Source organism: Molossus molossus, unplaced genomic scaffold, assembly GCF_014108415.1.
Source record: "Molossus molossus isolate mMolMol1 unplaced genomic scaffold, mMolMol1.p scaffold_m16_p_17, whole genome shotgun sequence".
Lineage (NCBI taxonomy): Eukaryota > Metazoa > Chordata > Mammalia > Chiroptera > Molossidae > Molossus > Molossus molossus.
In genome coordinates this window covers 43137286-43156449 of record NW_023425352.1, presented here as the reverse complement: position 1 = coordinate 43156449, position 19164 = coordinate 43137286, and the positions used below count along the sequence as shown (strand labels likewise).

The window sequence follows — 19164 nt, the reverse complement described above, 5'->3', positions numbered from 1 at the left end:
GCAAGAAGAGAGCCTCTTTTTAAAGGGATATCATGCACCTCCAGGTTTTTCCCTGGAACTACTATAAGGATGAAATGTTCACGCTTGGGTGCCTGGCATTGAAAATGTAGACAAATAGGATGGGCTGTGCCTTCAACAAGACATTGGGGCCCCTCTGTTCCTCTCTGATAGTCACACTACACATAAATAATTACAAATTGTTTGTTTCCTTTCCTTGGAAACCTCCATCATTGATCTGTCTCGGGGTCAGATAACCTTCAAACACTTAATAAAGCCCGTGGTGCTGGCAGTGGTGGTGGCGGCAGCAGCTGCGGTATAATTAGGGCTCCCAGGAGCCAGGCTACGACAGGTGAGGTACAAATCCCGCCCCTCTTCATTCTTGTGGTGACCCTGCAAAGCAGGCTCTCTTCATAGTTGAGCAGACAGGCGCAGAAAGGGGCCAAGGTCAGACAGCGAGGGAAGAGTGGAACTGAACTTTTCCTGATAGTTTCGTCTGCCTCCAAAGCCTGCCTCTTCCCTTCCCACCACGCCTTTGTGGTTGACGACGAGTGATCACGAACTTACTTTAAATGTATTCCTGGTGCAGTCTAATTCTTATGCTGTTTTTTGAGGACAGTGAAGACCAGCATTTGCCATCTGTCACCAGCTCTAATATCCCATTGCTCCTCTTAAGTTTTGATACATAGCAAGTAGCTTAATTCTTTATATGCTTCCATAAGGAGCTAAACATGAATCCTTTCGCTTCAGTAAAAAATGATCCATTCCAGGGAACTTTCTGACAGTGAGTAGGAATCTTGGGTTCAGTTGACCCTTCATTTCTGCAGCTTCTACATCCACAAAGTCTACCAATGATGGATTGAAAATATTTGGAACAAAGTGTTAATGTTGTTGCTGACATGTACTATGCAGTTAAGTGTATGATGGATGCGTCCTCACTAAATATGTGCAGACTTTTTTTCCTTTTCAGTATTCCCTAAACAATACAGTATAATAACTATTTACAAGCATTTACATTGTATTAGGTATTATAAATAATCTAGAGATTATTTAAAGTATATGGAAGCAGATGTATAGGTTATAGGCACATGCTACACCATTTCACATAAGGGACTTGAGCATCTGCAGATCATGGATCCATGGAGGGTCCTGGAACAAGTCCCTGGGGATACCGAGGGATGACTGTGGTTTGTATGTCCTGCTGTCACCCCCAAATTATTTTAAACATGCAGAACCACTGTACTTTCCCTTATACCCAACAGTCTCTGAGAATATTTTCAGTCCAGATGAAATCCATTTATTCTATAAATTATTCTTACACCCTGATTTTTCTCAAAAGTTATTAGCTCCTATGAAAAGTACAGTCTATGTTTTAAATGGTAACATTAATCAGAGCTGTGGTTTCTGGGTGTCTATTTAGATAAGATGTTGCACATGGAAGGCACATGTAATCAGATACAGCTTGAATACATTCCATTTTGAGTGCTTGGTTGAAGCCCTTTAAAAAATTCAGGACTATGGGTGACCAGTGTTTATGTCTTTGTCAGGGATTGGCTGGCTGTACATGTGGCTAATGGCAAGGGAAAAAGTCAGAAACAACTAATGCAACTGCATAGAGTATTTTGAAGATGCTCTTATTGTTCATGGCACATTCTAAACACTGAGCCAGAAGTAACATTCTAATAATGATTTCAGGATGGCAAAAAGCCTGTCAGAGAGCAATATATCAAGGGGAGGTGGACCAGAGCCAAGACTAGGGTGAGGTTAGTAAGTCATTCCACCTTGGGCATAAAATATAAATAATAATTTTTAAAAGATAGGAGCACTATTACTGATATTTTATTTCTGCCTCAGCCTCAGTATGACGTTATTACTAGTCTTAACTTTATTTCAAATTTTGGTATTTTGTTCATTATGGATTTTTTTTCCCTTTAATTTTTTTTGAGATACATCTCATCTGGATTACTAAGATTATTTTTGCACCTCTATAAATTTTGCACTTGAGGCAAATGCTAAACTCTCTCACCAAGACCTGGTCCTGCTGGTGGACTTAATAAATTGATAGCAGCCCGGCTGGTGTGGCTCAGTGGTTGAGTGTCACTCATGCACCAAGAGGTCACCAGTTTGATTCCCAGTCAGGGCACATGCCCAGGTTGATGGGCCTGATCCCCAGAGGGGAACATGCAGGAAGCAGCCAATCAGTATTCTCTCTCATCGATGTTTCTATCTCTCTCTCCCTCTCCCTTCCTCTCTCTCTAAAATCAATAAAGAAAAAAATCTTAAAAATAAATAAATTGATAGCAAGTTAGCAAAGGGAGGAAAGTTAGCAATGCATGTTCTTTATGGGAAAGTAGTCCAAACCACATTTCTAAATGTGTGGTACAAAGGGCTCTAGGAAAATTCTTGCAACTTTTGTCTTAAAGATATTTAGTTGTGTGTACTTCTGTGGCATAAAAGACTAAGACCAACCCGAGTTATAGAAAACAGTAGAAAGAGATAAGAAAAGCAGCTCGTTGGATCCAAAGAATAGTTCCCTAAGAGGTTAAACTAAAACTGCTCATTCTCATACTTGAGTATGCCTAAGCACACTGGTTATTCTGGTTTCAGAGTCCTGGGGAGAGGTGAATCAGCAAATTTTAGCTAGAGTCTGGATGATCATAAAGCAGGTGGTCCTCGGGCCATGCTTTGATAAACACTACTGTGGGAATTATCATGATGCTCTTTTCTGAATCTTGGCCAAAAGGAAGGAATCTCTGGAAGGTTAGAGAGAGAGAGTTTATGAACCAAGGAAACCAAAGAACACATACTGTGTGATTCCATTTCTATAAAATTCTAGAAAATGCAATTTAATAGATAGTGATAGAATGTATATCATTGGTTGCCTGGGGAACAGGATGGAGGGAGGGAATAAATTACAAAAGGACACAGGGAAACTTTTGGAGGGATGGATGTTTGTTATCTTGATTGGGATGACAGTGTCAGGGGTGCGTAGCATATTTTCATTGTATCTCAAAGTTTTTTAAAAAATAGAAATATTTTATGGGCAATAAACGTAGTCTATGATATGTGAGAAAATTTACATGGTAGACAATATATGTTTTCATTATTTATAGAACTTAAAGTTAGTTCTCATTGGAAATGTAAATCATTTGTGTGAACTTGTGGGGAGGGGGGTATGGGAACAGATATATTTTTTTAAATATTTTTTCTTTATTGATTTTAGAGAGGAGGGGTGAGAGAGAAAGAGAGAAACATTAATAATAGAGAACATTGATTGGCCGCCTCCTGCATGTCCCTCACTGGGGATTTGGCCCACAACCTGGGCATGTGCCCTGACCAGGAATCAAACTGGCAACCTCTTGGTACAAAGGTCAACGCTCAACCACTGAGCCATACCACACCGGCTGGACTAGAGACAGATTTTTAACAGCAGAATATGGGAAATATGGGATGGTTCTAGAATCTCAAAGCTAATGATAGGACATTATCAAATTGTGTCAAAATCATGCTTGTTCCCTTTTCCAAAAGATAGAGCCCTAAGATATGGGGATTATAGTCTGACCTAATACCTATGTCTTTGTCTGTGGTTATGTTTGCATCTTTTTCTAAGAAAATTAATTTGACCTGGTACCCTGTGGTAGCCAAATAGAGAACACCACATTCCATGAAAAATGTTCATGCCTCCATCAAATAGTAACAATTCTGTCTCTTCTAGTGACAGAATTTTGTTGTGGAACTGGAGCATGCAGTGCTAACCTCTAGGAGTATACAAATAACCTTCTCCATCTGGTCCTCGGTCGCTCTGGCTGGGAATTGGGTGCAGAGCAGAGTGGTCAAGAGCGTCCTCCTACTGGGTGAAGCACTAAGTGGAGGTGTGAGGCTCTGCCTTTGTCAGTGTCTCCGGTTGCATCCCAGCCTGTCTTTCCAGCCTCCTCTCTGGCTCCAGGCATAATAAGGTATTTGTAGTTCTCTGTCCTCTGCTGCCTCTTGCCCGCAAACATGCTTTACATTCACAAAGAAAAATTACAGTTCCTACTACATCTATTCTTTATCTACTGAAGTACCACTAGTATTCTGAGAATTTAGAACACGGGTCACAAACTCCCAGAAGTCCTCTTCATTCCTATCGGCGTCAGAATCCAGGTGTAGTCTCTCTCCTTTATGTTCCCATATAATACCTTTGCAAATCTCTATTACAGCCACTATCACATTGTTTGAAAATTGCTCCTTAATCTTCTCCCATTGCCCTTTTCCTAGTATTCTTAGTACCTTTAGAACAGAGAATTTTTTCTTTCTACTCTATGCCCCTAATGTTTGGGCCTGGTATGCCATAGGAGCTTAATAAATGTTAGTTGAAGGAGTGCATGAGTCTATCAATCGATCTTATACAAGCCAGGATCTTCTAAGGCAATTACAAGGAAATATTATAACAAACTAAATTATTTCACTAGGTTCAATTTTACATTTGCAGTTTTATTTATTTTTTAATATGTTTTTATTCATTTTTAAGAGAGAGAGAAAAGGAGAGAGAGATAGAAACATCAGTGTGAGAGAGAAACATTCATCGTCTGCCTCCTGCATGCCCCCTACTGGGGATCAAGCCCACAAGTCGGGCATGTGCCCTGACCAGGAATCAAACCAGGACCTCTCAGTCCACTGAGCTACACCTGCTGGGCTGCATTTGCATTTTTAAAGCAAGAATGACAAATCTTGTACCAACCTGAAGGTAATGAAGTTGAAAAACACTATGCCTAGCATCTCTTCAATGAATTAGCGACTGAAAATATAACCTGTGAAGCCAAGAGAAAAAGGAAGGAGGCACAGTCAGCCACAACCCCTAACCCCCCCCCCCCCAATATTTGGATTTGCAAATATGTTTTTTTGTTGTTGTTTTTTATTCCTCACCCGAGGATACTTTTCCATTTATCATCAGATAGAATGGGAGGGAGAGAGAGAAACATCAATGTAATAGAGCCATATCGACTGGTTGCCTCCCGCACGACCCTACCAGAGTCAGGGATGAATCACAACCGAGGTATGTGCCCTTGACAGGAATCAAACCTGTGACTCAGTGGTCCGAGGGCCGATGCTCTAACCACTGAGAAAACCAGCCAGGTTTGAATTTGTAAATTTTTTTAATGACTTGTTTCAATGAGTATTATTAAACAGAGAGAATTACTTGTATTAATACTAATGCTTTTCCAACTATAGGTTGTTTTTCCTCTGGGTATCATTTCCAAGGTTTTTATAGGAAGCATTTAAAAAAATAATTATATATGTAATTATTCCATTTGCCCAAAGATGAGGCATTAAGTAGAACAATTAAAGGTGTATTATTATTACTGCTTTGTGCGTATCCAAAACAAACAAAAATACATCAGACTAAATGCATACAAATAACTGATAAAATTAAAGGTGATGGAAATTTATGGATTATATACTAAAGCATAGGATTGCAGTGATGCCAACTCATCTGGAGCACAGAAAAGATGTCTGTGCCATGCTCTGTGCCCGCCTCCACCTGCTGTCCCACACTGTCCTTCCTGCTCTGAACTGGTACATCTTGTATTGTAACCAGTAGACAAAATATCCCAAGAGCCAGATTCCCATGCCAGACCCAGCCCTGTCCCTGGGACAAAATTGTCCTTGGAAGAAGTGGCCAAATGAGGTAGCAACAGGCCTTGATTAATGACTGGGGTCACTCGTGTTCCAAGACTGAGAAAGATGCTGGCTGCTTCCCAAACACTGGTGATGGCTAGGAAAAGGGTCCTTTGTGGTTCAACCCAGAAAAGCTTTGATGAACCCAAAAGATGCCACAGAAATATGAATATTGATGCCACTAGATGGGTAAGAAGAATAAGGAACATATGCACTGTTCAGTACATTAATGTCTTGTGGTCTGCCTTCGTTTTTACCTTTTTTCTATTACTGCTTATATATAACTACAAGCTTCACAGCTTGGGTCAAATCTACCTAAAGGTGTTGACTTTTCCTCATGGAAGAAGAGAAAACATCCGTGTGTGATGTTTCTATACTGGAATCTTCTGATGAAGAAATACATTTCAGTACATACAGTTTTCCCTTTTAAGTTGGGTGGCAAAAAAAAAAAAGAGACTGTTAAGTAATTCTGCAGTGTCTTCAAAGGATAATTCTATTACCATCTTTCAGCAATTTCATATCAATAAAGGACATGAGCTGATGAACCAAAAGGAAAAGATCTCTTGATGAGACTATTCTGCCATTCTTATTAGCTGCAATATACAAAATATGTCCTTGGTGACATTTGAACCCATCATCATATTTGTCTGACAATAATTGGTACTTCACAGTTTACAGAACACTTCAACAAATATTTTTCTTAGTGAATCTTAACAATCTATCAGTAACTTTTAATACCAGCTATTCGTCAGATTTCCACAATTATTCCATCACTTTATTCTCTCCCTGTAACTCCTCTGCCCCCAGCATGTAGTATCAGAGCATAGTCAGAAAGACAAAGTGCGGAGTTACAGAAAAATAAAGCAAATTAGCAAAATTCTTTTAAACTTATTACCTTGGTTATCTTTCTATTTTAGTGATTTTTAAAAATGTGTGTGTGTGTGTGTGTGTGTGTGTGTGTGTGGCATTTTTTAATGGTTGTCTGTGAAATAGAAGGTGTTTCCTTATGCCTTAATTCTGTGTAACTAACCCAGAATTAATTCTGAAAGTAGCCTGCTTATTTCTTCACATTACCTTTGCTTCTGGAGATAATCTAATTCCTGGAAGAGATCATTAATCCATTATTATTCTGGTGTTATGAAAGTATCCAATTAGATTGGGTAAATGGATTTTTAGATAAATTCAAATAATTTAAAAACTATATTACCTGGTTAATGTCTGCTATATACCAGCGATAGTATATTGCTGTCCTTCAGAATAATTGTCTGAAGAAATATAATAGCTCACATACTATTTTCATTCATTAAAATTCTAACATATCCCCTGACAGTTTTAGGCCTAAATTCATTTCTTTTAGACTTTGAGTCTGCAAACATATTGGCATCTATATTTTTTATCCTCCACTATCTATAAGGCTTTTTATTTGGTAAACAGTAAATGAAGGGCTTTTTTGTTACTAATGCTGTTTTGTGTACAATGGGAGAGAAACTAATAGGAACAGGACAAAATTCCTAAATATGAAAGTCATAGTATAGTGGGGAAGACAGCACGTACATCATTACAGTTCAGTGTTAGAAATGCTGAACTGAAGATCTCCGTGGGAGACCCAGGGGAGAAAGAATTGCTCAGGGCGAGCACTCAAGCAGCATTCTCGACTGCTCTTGGTCGTGTCCCACACCTGGCCCATCAGCAAACCCTGTTGACTCTACCTCCCACACATACATAGAATGCAGCCATTACAGTCTGCTCTCAGGTTGGGAGTCACCATCATCTCCCGCTGGGTTATTGCTCTCAGGCCAAAGTCACCATCATCTCCCGCTGGGTTATTATCATATAACTGGTCCTCTTCTTCTACCTTATCTCTCCTAACAACCCTTCCTCAACCACCATTGAGTCAGCTCTCATTATAACAGTGGATGATCCTTTTAAAACACAGATTACATCATGTCACTCTGCTCAGAAACTCCTAGTGGTCTATCAGTTTACTTGAAGTAAGAGGCCCTGAGGCCCTGAGGCCCTCCCTTTCCTCTGCGCAGCATTGCCTCTCAGAGCTCAGCTCCTGCTGTAGTCCCCCAGTCCCTGGGGGAAACATCCCAGCCCTGCTTCTGCCTCAGGGCCTTTGCACTGGCTGTTTCCTTTTCCACTGCGTTATCCCTCAAGATATCAGCAAATTAGCCCCCTCACTTCAGGTCTTTACTTCTCAGTAAGGCCTTCCCTGGCCACATTTCAACAGCACCTTCTTCTCCCCCATATTTATGTCCCCATTGCCTGCTTTATGTCCTGTTTAGCCCTTATCACTACCTAGCATGCTACACATTTCACTTTTTTTCCTTCTTCTTTTTTCCACTCATTGTCTCTGTATGACAACAATAAACACAATGAGAACAATAATGTGTGTCTTGAACTAATTGCTGTATCCCCAGTGGTCTAGAAGAATGTCTGGTACACAGCAGGTTGTCACTTAACATTTCTGGAAGAAATGATTGAATGATTGCTTATTGATCTTGGATAAGTGACTTAACAAGTTCTTATAATTTTGCCCATTCAAAGAGAGTTGCTGAGAGGCCTGGGTTAAACTCCCTTTCCTACTGGGGTAGAAGGAGCTCCCAGGTTTGTTTCAGAAGAGTCGGGGAGGTTAATCTCAGAGACCTCCCATCTGACATTCTAGCTGACACAGAGGCTTTCTTCTATTTACAGCCAGACTTGCTCTCGGGAGGAAATATTAACAGGGTAGGAAGGAAGATCCTCAGTCATTTAGCTTCAGGGAAAGCCAGAGAGAAATGAGAATGACAGGTGGAGCAGGGAGGGCATTTATTACCACAATTTCACCTTCTCCTGTTAAGCAAGCCTTTTTTATGTCAGTGCCTCCTGCTTTCATTGACCAGGAGTTAAATGAGATTGCTTAAGCTATTTCTTCTGACAAATGACGTGTGTTTCACTCAATTTCACATGCATTCAATTTTTCCTGATGATTGTGTGAGGTGTAAGAATATACTAAAGATCGCTAAGTATAGAAAATAGAAGAGCAAGTGAAAAATAGCCAGTTTCCATTAGATGATAACGTCCTAGGGTCAGCCCATTGCCCTCTGTGATATTTGTACTGTGGTGGTAAAACCAACCATTTTTAAGACTTGAGTATTGCTTATCTCAGGGTTTGGTGGCCTTGGTTGGGGTATAGCCATGGCTTGCCTACATAAGAGTGTGCATTGCCCCGGTCCCATGTTTAGAGGGTGGGGGAAGACTGGTTTAAAATATTGCTTCCTACTAAACATGCAGTAATGGGCTTGGAAGGAATAGTTGCGCATGCTAATCATTCCCAAATCTGAATATATTTCAGGGTGTTTTCACAGTTTCCCCCACATAACATCTGTACTTAAGAAGCCTCACTGCTATTGGTAAAGTATGGACTTGATTTCTCTGCTCCCCCCCAGGGCGCTGCATGGTACTGCCCTGCCAGGCGCTCCCCCGCAGGCCTCTCCATCTTCCATGAGTCTGAGCTTACGAGCCATTCATCTCCGGGTGGTCATGTTCACCATCACTGACAATCCCTCCGCATCTCATACACACCACTGGGCTGCTCCCCTACTAAAATCTCCCCAAGCCCCATGTGACACATTTCTTTTCTCTGCCTTGCTCCCGGCTGTTCTGTGCTGTTTTGATCTGTCTGTTTGCATAGCGCTGTCAGACTACGTGCATGAAAGGTGCATTGTTGACAAGAGTGGTTTTGGAAATGTGTCTGTGAAGAGCTTACCTCGATTATTTGGGAGGTGGGACGGAGAGGAGGCCCCAAAAGTGGAGCTCAGAGACTCCTACTTGAGTCTTTGCCAAAAGGGGGCAAAAGAAAGAAACCGTTAAAATACGATCATGATCTCTGCTCATATAAAGGGTATGGGGGTCTCTACTTTTTTTTTTAAGAATCATAATAGGCAGGAGTGACATAAAGAGGTGGGATCTTACCATAGAACAAGGGCTTAAAAATATTTGTTAAAGCCCTGGCCGGTTTGGCTCAGCGGTTAGAGCGTCTGCCCACAGACCAGAGAGTCCTGGGTTCGGTTCCCACTAAGGGCGCGTACCTCAGTTGCAGTTTGTCCCCGGCCCTGGGTTGGGGTAGTGTGGGTGACAACCATTCGATGTGTCTCTCTCGCTTTGATGTTTCTCTCTCTCTCTCTTCCTCCCTCTCCCCCTTCTTCTCTTATCTGAAAATGAATGCAAAACTGTCCTCTGGTGAGGATACAAAACAAAACAACATTTTGTTTAAAAGGAGATACTTGCAGGCAAGACTGAGGTTAATACAACTGTTAGCTTTTTTTTAGTCACCAAATTCAAGAAACCCAACCAGAACTGAGTCAATGGAGAAGAGCATTTGGCTGTCCCTCTCACAGCTATCTGGAATACTGCGTGGAATCCACTGTCCCTCACATTGCCCGTCAGAGGGGCCTGGTTTTAGGGTCTTGGATAAAGGATACTTTAGGAATTCCTTTTCACCTGGCCAGCTAAGAAAACCCAAGCCCCACAGCTCCTTCGCTGGACAATGGTGGGACAGAATGGATGGGACTAGAAAAGGGAAGACAAGAAGCACTTTCTTGGTAAAAAAGAACTTAGAAAACTCATTCCTGATAACCAGTTTTTGACGGTAATTATCTACCCTTTTCAACCACTTCTTCAAAGGATGAATTTGGTATTTCAGCTTGGAAAAGCAGTTTGGCTTCTCTGGTCTTGTCCCCGCCGTGTTTGCTATATTTGAGTGTGGATATTATAAAGACATGAGCCCATGTGTGGCATTTGCTATTTAATGTCTAGCTCGGGCCAAGAAATGTGGATAAGATGTACTTGTTTCAGATGTTTTGCCTTTAATCCTCCAACAAAGATTGGTCCCAACTTTGCAAACACTCCTTATGCTATCCAAATATCTTTGCCAGTATTTTCACATGCTGTCTTTGGCCAGTGTTCTCCTTGAAAGATCACTGAAAAAAAATATGCTTTTTTGTTTGTTTAATATCTGAAGAAAAACTGAATCAACTGAGGTTGGCTTTATGAGCTCAAGCATTTTGGGGTGACTAGGTCTCTTTCATGCTCTCCCCACTTCCTACCCCTTCATGAAACTCAAAATACAGAATGTTTCAACATACAAATTACTTTGGATTGTTTTTTACTTAACTAATCAAAACATTATTTTCTGGGCATCATTTGATGTATTAGTGCCCTAGTAAAATTTTTATACTGATATTTCCCCTTAGAAACAAGAAACCACATTTTCTCCAAAAAAATAAACATTCATAGGCAAGTAACTGAGACTATACACTCAAATCCTTCGTAACCCTGGCTTTCTTTAATGTAGTTACTTAGCTCAGTCATATACACATGCAGAAAAATCCAAAAGCCTTCCTATCCCTTCTCAATATTCAAGTTCTGGAGTTTAGAGTCTTGTCTATTTTGTGCTTGGCCTCTGCATTCTCAAATTCTCGTGCTGTCTAATCCAAGTAGCTGTAGGACTCTATTTGAATCCTATCTGATGCTTTTTTTACAGCTGAAATAGGAACCCTGAGGTCATTTCTAGGCTAACCCTACTGCCTAATCCATGAGAATGTCCTCATCACACGTCCCCTTCCCAATTATTTTTGAACTCAGCTCTTCAAAGTAAAATAAATAAATAAATAGATAGATAGATAAACAAATAAATAAATAACAGGGCTATAGAAGTAAAACACCCTTGAAGTTGCCTTTTTCTTTTTATCCTTCGTAGGAATGGCATTTTTAAACACTAGCCTGTGTCCGACATTGAACAGTCTCCACATGGGAATGAATGTTTTGATGAAGAGTCATTTAATATCTCTAGTTCCTTGGAATTCTGCCTACAGCTGGAGATATTCTTCACTGCGGGTTTTGTGCCTTCTTTGACCAGCTAGAAAATGGCTTCAAATCTAGAGGGAATAAATGGTATTCTCAAAACAGTTACTTGATTGTGTAGGTGTTGATGTCACAGAGGATATTTGGTGTGTGGAGAATGAGGAATTAGAAGAGAATGTTGAGATAAGGAGGAGTATGTTAAAGCAGAATCTTCGCATGGCCCTGTCACTATGTCCGTAGACTCAGTCTTTTGGTGAAAAATCCGGTTGTGAATACTGCGTTCGTTTGACAGGTCTAAGGAACGAGGCTCTGTGTGATCTGTACGCGATGCATTTATGTTTAGATCGACAAGGTTGAAACCGAAGACATTTAAACAAATATGATGATTTTTTAATTGCTTCCAATATAAAATTATGGGGACAGACTCTCATGGATGTGCATTCAAAAAGGAAGAGAAATAACTTTATTTCAAGAATACAAAGAGAATTTTGACTCAGTAAATTCTTTTAGCTTCAGAGGTAGTGTTCCTCTCAGTACAGTCTCTTCTCTTTAACTGTCATTCTTTTGAGGCAGAATATTTACAGAGCACTGAATTATATTTCGAGCCTTCCAACAGCATCTCCTACATTGAGATATTGATGGGACAATGGTTAGACGTTGGGCCCTCCGGACTTGTATTGTGTGGTGGTATTGTGTTGCTATTGTCAGGAGACTCCATTTTCTTCAGCCCCCAAGGTCCTGTCTGTACTTGTTTACAGGTCATCTGGAGAGTAACTAGTATGTGCTCAGCGGCATGAGTGTTATCACGGTAACCTTGGCAACCGAGCTAGCTCTGATTTCAAAACATCACATGCTGTATCATAAAATTAGATAACAGAATTGACATTTAGCTACATGTCTGTCATATAAATTATGTTCTGAGAATGATTTCCTTTAGAGCCATGTACCTTAATATGGAAATAAAAGGCACCAATTAGAGCAATTTTATACAAATACATACTATTCCACTTTTAGGTGCTAAATACATTTCCTCAGTTCTTTATAATACTGAACCTCAGATACTGCTATATTAGTCTCACTGTGCCAACATTCATGGTGGCTTTATTTTATGATCAGGATGAAGCTTACAACAGAGCTACATCAGATATCCTATATAAATAGGATTATGAATAATAGAAAACTCGACTCCTAAAAAATGGATAATTCAAAGCACTCTTGGCTTTACTGGGTACTGTTATTTATGCTGATTAGAAGTAAGAGTGTGCACACAATATTCTACTAAATCAGAACACCAAAGACAAGACATGCTTCCTTTTCATTTGTATATTTATGAATATTTTTACACATATTATATTTTCCAGTATCCAAGAATCCTTGATAATATCTTTATTTCAAGGACATTCTAAACATGCAGATTAATACATTCATCAACTTTGAGTCCTAAGTCCTTTATTATGATTTATAAATATTTTAATCTGGGGAGTGTTCTCTATATTTGCTGTGGTCTGTTGCAATATATATATATATATATATTCAAAGACTCAACTTGTGATTTACACTTAATGTGAGCACCCTGCAGTTTTCTGCTTTGCAAATGATTATTTTTAGAAATTTTATGGTTGCCTGGATATATTTGTTTGTCTTTATTGATATGTAGGGGGAAAGTTTATTAATGATTTAAAAGAAGGTGTTTTGATTAAAATTTTTTCTAGGTATTTTTTTAAGCAATTATGAATGGGGATTTTTTTTTTTTTTTAGTTTCCTTTTTTGATAGTTTATTATCAGTGTATAAAAATGCAACTGATTTCTGGGTATTTATTCTTTTACTGAATTCTGGATCCTGGAATTGCCTGCTCGGTGGCAAATATTAGTGGCAGGCATTCAGTACGTTTCTGGTCCCCATGGAACTTTGGTTCCTGCTCTTTGGACCAGTTTCTTCCCAGTTTCTAGCATATATAAATTTTCCTTCATTCATTTTGAGCTCAAGAAAGGAATTTTAAAAACACAGTGTTTTGATTCATCAACTTGATTCTTCTCATTACATAACAATAAAGGCAATACATTAACATCTAATAAAATTATAAAAGTTTATTTCTGAATTTAGCTGCCAGATAGTCTTGAATCCTTGGGCTTAACTCTTCTTATTCCTTATACTCTTCTGCCTCCGTGTTCTCAAAGTCATCTTTCAGGCTGTTTTAACCTAGAATGATAGTTCATAATTCTTCTGAAAGATACTTTTTAGCAACTGTCTGTCAAACACCATCATGGAACAACTGTTTTGTAAAACAGTTCTTTGGCTTCTGTAATGGTAAGTTGTTATATAAAAATGAAAGATCTTTATGTCAAAATTGACTATAAAGCAATTTTTCTTTCCCCCATATACCTGCTATATCATAAATAACATTGAGAAATCTGCTTCCAACATTTTCTCATCTGATTAGCCATCCATTGAACTCGTGCTAGTTTTATGTTAAATACTACCTTTTTACCTTATATCTAGTAAAGAGTCAAAATTCCTGCAAATTAAGCAACAAATGAGTGGTTGTGTGGTCTGCGCATGAGCTCAAGTGGGAAGAAGGGAAGAAATCCTTCTGTGCATTTGCCGACCTTGTTCAGCAAATACCCGTTATATTTTCAGTAATGTTTGAACTGGTTGCTTTATCTCATTGGGTTGAATCGTCATTATCTTTATGTTTCAACTGGTAAGAGGTAGTCTGTATGACTTTTCTTTTCTCTTGAAACTATTTCTTGTGATGAACAGAAATAGTTCAGCATGTCGTGGTTCCAGGACCGAGTCAAGCTTGAGTCGTCATCTGTACTGTAAAATGACTGCACTGGAGACGTTGCAACGCACAGGCTTTCTGCAGCGCAGCGTGGAAATGAACTTGAGCTGTGTCGGTGCTGGACTGTGGGGGCTTATCAGGCTCTTTGCATGACTCAGATATATTTTAATATCTAGTCCGTTTTTTTCATTGTGACATGATAATTGGCATTAGATGGATGGGAGTGGGGGGGAACCATGATGATGAAAAAAAAAGTTAAAAAGTGATACAGCTTTTTTTGTGATTTCCTTTTAGGTCTGATGTGGTGGTCCTCTGTTTTTCAATCGCCAATCCCAATTCCCTAAATCATGTGAAAACCATGTGGTATCAAGAAATCAAGCACTTTTGCCCCCGTACACCTGTTGTCCTAGTTGGCTGCCAACTAGATCTCCGCTACGCTGATCTTGAAGCTGTTAATCGAGCCCGACGCCCTTTAGCAAGGTAAGCCAAGGGACGCGGTGTTTCGCTGTGCTGGCCAAATTAAAATTTAGAGGTAGCAGATGTCTCTATGTCCTCGAGTTCTGTTCTGTAATGGTCCTGGGACCCCATCAACCAGCCCTATGCTTTCAGTCAGCTTATTCAGCATGAGGGGGTGTGTCCTGACCCTTCAGTGCTCACCATCACCTCTTAAGTAGCAACCCATTTCTCTAAATGGTTGACCGGTGCTTGAAGTGAATTCTGTAATTATATCATGGTGTGAGAAAAAAATGCTTTGAAATTTTTTACGTATTAAACAAAACGTTAGGCACTCATAATGGCATTGTTGGAAATATCGTTTTTATAATAAAGTTAAATAACAGAACGATTGGCACAATTTTTGGCCCCAGGAATCAGGTTCATACACATACACATATCCAAGGGTTTTAACCTCATTTTCCTCAGTCCAACCTCTGCAAGTATTTCATTCCCAAGATGACAGTGTCTGGATATAGAAATCATATGGAAGTATAGTTGCAAAACAACATGTTTCAAAATGTCTCTAGTGGTTATATTTTAATGTGTCACAAGTTTAAAAATCAACTCAAAGGAAGGTGTTTTTCACTCTGTTTAAAATGTGGATAGCAGTGACAATAAGACTTGAAACACCTATGCTCCTTCAAATAAATAATTTTATGTGTTTTATGTTTAACTACATTTTTTCTGGAGAGCGTATCATTTTCAAAATGCTGATATTAATACCTTCCTTCAGTGCTTGCTAATGTGCTTGTTACAAAATGTTATATGGATACAATTTTTTATGCTCTCCCAGCAAAAGCAAATGGTATTTTGTTTAGACAATTTCCAATGTTCTGGGTACATTTTGGATACATTTTCCCCAAACATTTCATGTTAAGTTTTCGCAATCCTTCTATTCTTAGATACGTGAACTAGCAATTGAATATTAGGAGCCACATAGAGGGAAACAGGACTTACAGTGAATAAGAGACCACCCCGGCCTCAGAACTTTCTACATAAAAGAATAGATTCAGATGTCCCGGCCTCACAGCCTTGGACATATGGAGGCTGGGGGAAGAGTTACAGAGCTCCAGGGGACAGTGGAGGGGACAGGCCCTTCCACAGAGCCGTTCTGAGACTGCATAAAGGAGGTGATGTTTAGGCTAACCCTTGGAAAGTGGAATCAGCTAGTGATCTACCAGTCTGTCCCAGAACAAGCACTAAATGCCCACAGGAGCAAACCTTGACATTCTGTTTTCTTCCCTATACTTGCCTTCCCCTTTCCCAACACATTGCAGTTTCGCTCTTTTCAATCCAGTTCTTCACATCAAAATTCTACCCAGTACTGTCTGATTTCCCCTCAGACTAGTGCCTGTCACACACCTCGCCTTTGGTTTTGAAAGCCAAATACTTATTTCAAAAGATCAGTTCCTAAGAGTATTTCTCAAAGTCAAGTATGCATTTGTGAAAAGGATAACGGATCACATCTTACCTGTGTTCTGGAATCCATCTGTGTCTTTGCTGTAGTTGTGTTATAATCACAGAGCTGTTCCCTTTCACTGCTTCCAAAGGTTTGGCCTCCTTGGGTTTGATTCGGCTGTAAGTTGGTCACACGTGCCAGCCCAAAGGATGTAGACTCTATTCCATGAGCTTTGTGGAAACAGAAGAAAAATTTTTTAAGAATTGTTGCATGGTTGGTGTGGCTCAGTGGATTGCGCACCATCCCACGGACTGAGCAGTCCTGGTTCGATTCTGGTCAGGGCATATGTCCGGGTTGTGGGCTCGATCCCCAGTAGAGAATACACAGGAAGCAGCCAATGGATGTTTCTCTTTCACATCGATGTTTTTATTTCTCTCTCCTTTCCTCTCTCTCTAAAATAATCAATATAATATATATATATTATTTTTTTAAAAGAATTGTGGCTAAGTCACACTTGCATTATGTAAGGACTTGTCATGCAGGAGTGAGAACTGTGGGTTAAAATGTGGAAAGTCTGAAGAAAGACCAGCTCAGAGACTAATGCATTTGTCTGAGCAAAAGTTGATGAGGTCCTGACTAAAGCGAGTGGAAGATGAGAGAAGGGGAAAGATATGAAGAAGATTCACATATCCAGTTACCAAAAACGTAATGACCGTTTAACTGGTCTACTACTAGGAGTTCTAGACTCTAATTGCTTAGTAGAGGTCTCTCAGCAACTTGCAAATGTGACCTTAGGCAAACCTTTCAACTCTCTGCCTCAGTTTCTTCAGGATGTAGAATGAAAATAACACCCATAGGGTTATGGTGAGATTCAAATGAGAAAATCAATATGGATTCATTTTAAAGTTATAAAGCAAAATTTAAGCATAAGGTGGTGATGATGATAATGAAGAGGATGATGGTGGTGATGATGGTAACAGCTAACATTTATCAAACATAGTGGACCAGGTACTATGCTAAGCATATTATGTCATTTAAACCTCTCGACAGTCTTTGAAGATATAGGTACTCATTATTATTAATCCCCCTTTACAGATGGAAAACCCAGGGCTTACAGAGATCAAGTAACTTTCCCAGGATCAAATCACTAGTAAATGGCTGTTACTTCAGTTACTGTGGTTACTACTGAAAGCATGTTCTTCCTTTAGTCATCTGTCCTTTATATTTGAAAGACTTGAGGTTGGTAATGGATGTTTCAAGAGCCTTATTAAAAGCCTGAGTAGGATTTTAAATGTATGCTTCAACTAGGTTCTTAGGTGGACCCCGGCTACTACTTTCTTTTTTTCCTAAAATAAAGTTGATAATAATTGTGTAAATATTCTATTTCAGGCCCATAAAGAGAGGGGATATTTTGCCCCCTGAAAAGGGCCGTGAGGTCGCGAAGGAACTCGGCATCCCATACTACGAGACGAGCGTTTTCGACCAGTTTGGGATCAAGGACGTGTTTGACAACGCGATCCGGGCAGCGCTGATCTCCCGCCGGCACCTGCAGTTCTGGAAATCCCACCTAAAGAAAGTTCAGAAACCTCTACTGCAGGCACCGTTTCTACCTCCAAAAGCCCCTCCACCGGTCATCAAAGTCCCAGAATGTCCCTCCACGGGGACGAACGAAGCTGCCTGTTTACTGGACAACCCCCTGTGTGCCGATGTCCTGTTCGTCCTTCAGGACCAGGAGCACATCTTTGCACACCGAATTTACCTCGCTACCTCCTCTTCCAAATTTTATGATCTTTTTTTAATGGAATGTGAAGAAACCCCAAATGGGAGTGAAGTTGCTTGTGAGAAGGAGAGGCAGAGCAGGGATACCCAGGGGCTGGCACTGAGCATTGACCCAGATGAGGAAAAGGAGGACGGTACCCCAAGGACGCCTCAGGCCGACCCGTGGGACCCCTCCAGCCAGGACCTGTTCCTACAGGAGACTCTGAAGCTGGAAGCTGAGGGCTCGATCCCGGAGACACAGGCCTTGGCGGGCTGGAGTAAGGGGTTTATCAGCATGCACAAGGAAATGCAAGTAAATCCCATCTCAAAACGGGTAGGCCCCGTGACTGTGGTCAGGATGGACGCATCGGTCCAGCCAGGCCCTTTCCGGACCCTGCTCCAGTTTCTTTATACAGGGCAACTGGATGAAAAGGAAAAGGATTTGGTGGGCCTGGCTCAGATCGCAGAGATCCTGGAGATGTTCGATTTGAGGATGATGGTAGAAAACATCATGAACAAGGAAGCCTTCATGAATCAGGAGATAACGAAAGCATTTCACGTCAGGAAGGCCAATCGGATCAAAGAGTGTCTCAGCAAGGGCACGTTCTCAGGTGAGCGGGTCCAACAGCCAAGACATGGACAGCTTTGATTGTGTTTAATCAGACATTAGCCAGTCATGAGCAGGGGAAAAGATAACTGTCTCCAACATGTATGAGTACTTAATTTTTTCCCATGTGCCTAAGTTGCACATAGTTACTTATTTAATTCTCATCAGACTTAAGGAATGAATATTATTATCTCTATCTTTCAGACGGGGAAATTGAGGGACAGAGAAGGTTAGGTAACTTGCCTGCGGTTACACAGGTAGCAAACAGTCGAGCCAGGACTTGAACCCAAGCTGTCCCCTAAGTGCCAAGGTATCACAGTACTACTGAGGATAGGTCAGGTTACCCCTGCCCCTGAGCCAGTCAGCTGGATGCTTGCAGTTCCCTTTCAGGATCCCTTCCTGAGCAAATCTGTTCTCCACTGACCCTTCAGCACTTACCCATGATGAAAATCAGAGACTTCTTGTCCTAAGGCCACTGAAACCCTAGAGGCAATCTTGGTGACCCTCCGCATTCCCGCGAGGGGTGCCTCATCTCTTTCCACCCCCTCTTCTCTTCTGTTCTCACACTCCTTTCTTGTTCCTCCTTTGTCTGTGACAGCAATGTGCACCTGCCCACAGCA

General features: G+C 40.5%; 1 protein-coding gene across 1 annotated transcript in view; it reads left to right on the top strand.

Moving 5' to 3' along the window:
• Positions 1–19164, top strand: part of RHOBTB1 (Rho related BTB domain containing 1) — a 62379-nt gene that overhangs the window by 28117 nt on the left and 15098 nt on the right. The window contains exons 5-6 of the mRNA XM_036265503.1: positions 14580–14765; positions 17569–18548. Coding sequence (XP_036121396.1) covers positions 14580–14765; positions 17569–18548 — 1166 coding nt within the window. The remainder of the gene's footprint in view (positions 1–14579; positions 14766–17568; positions 18549–19164) is intronic.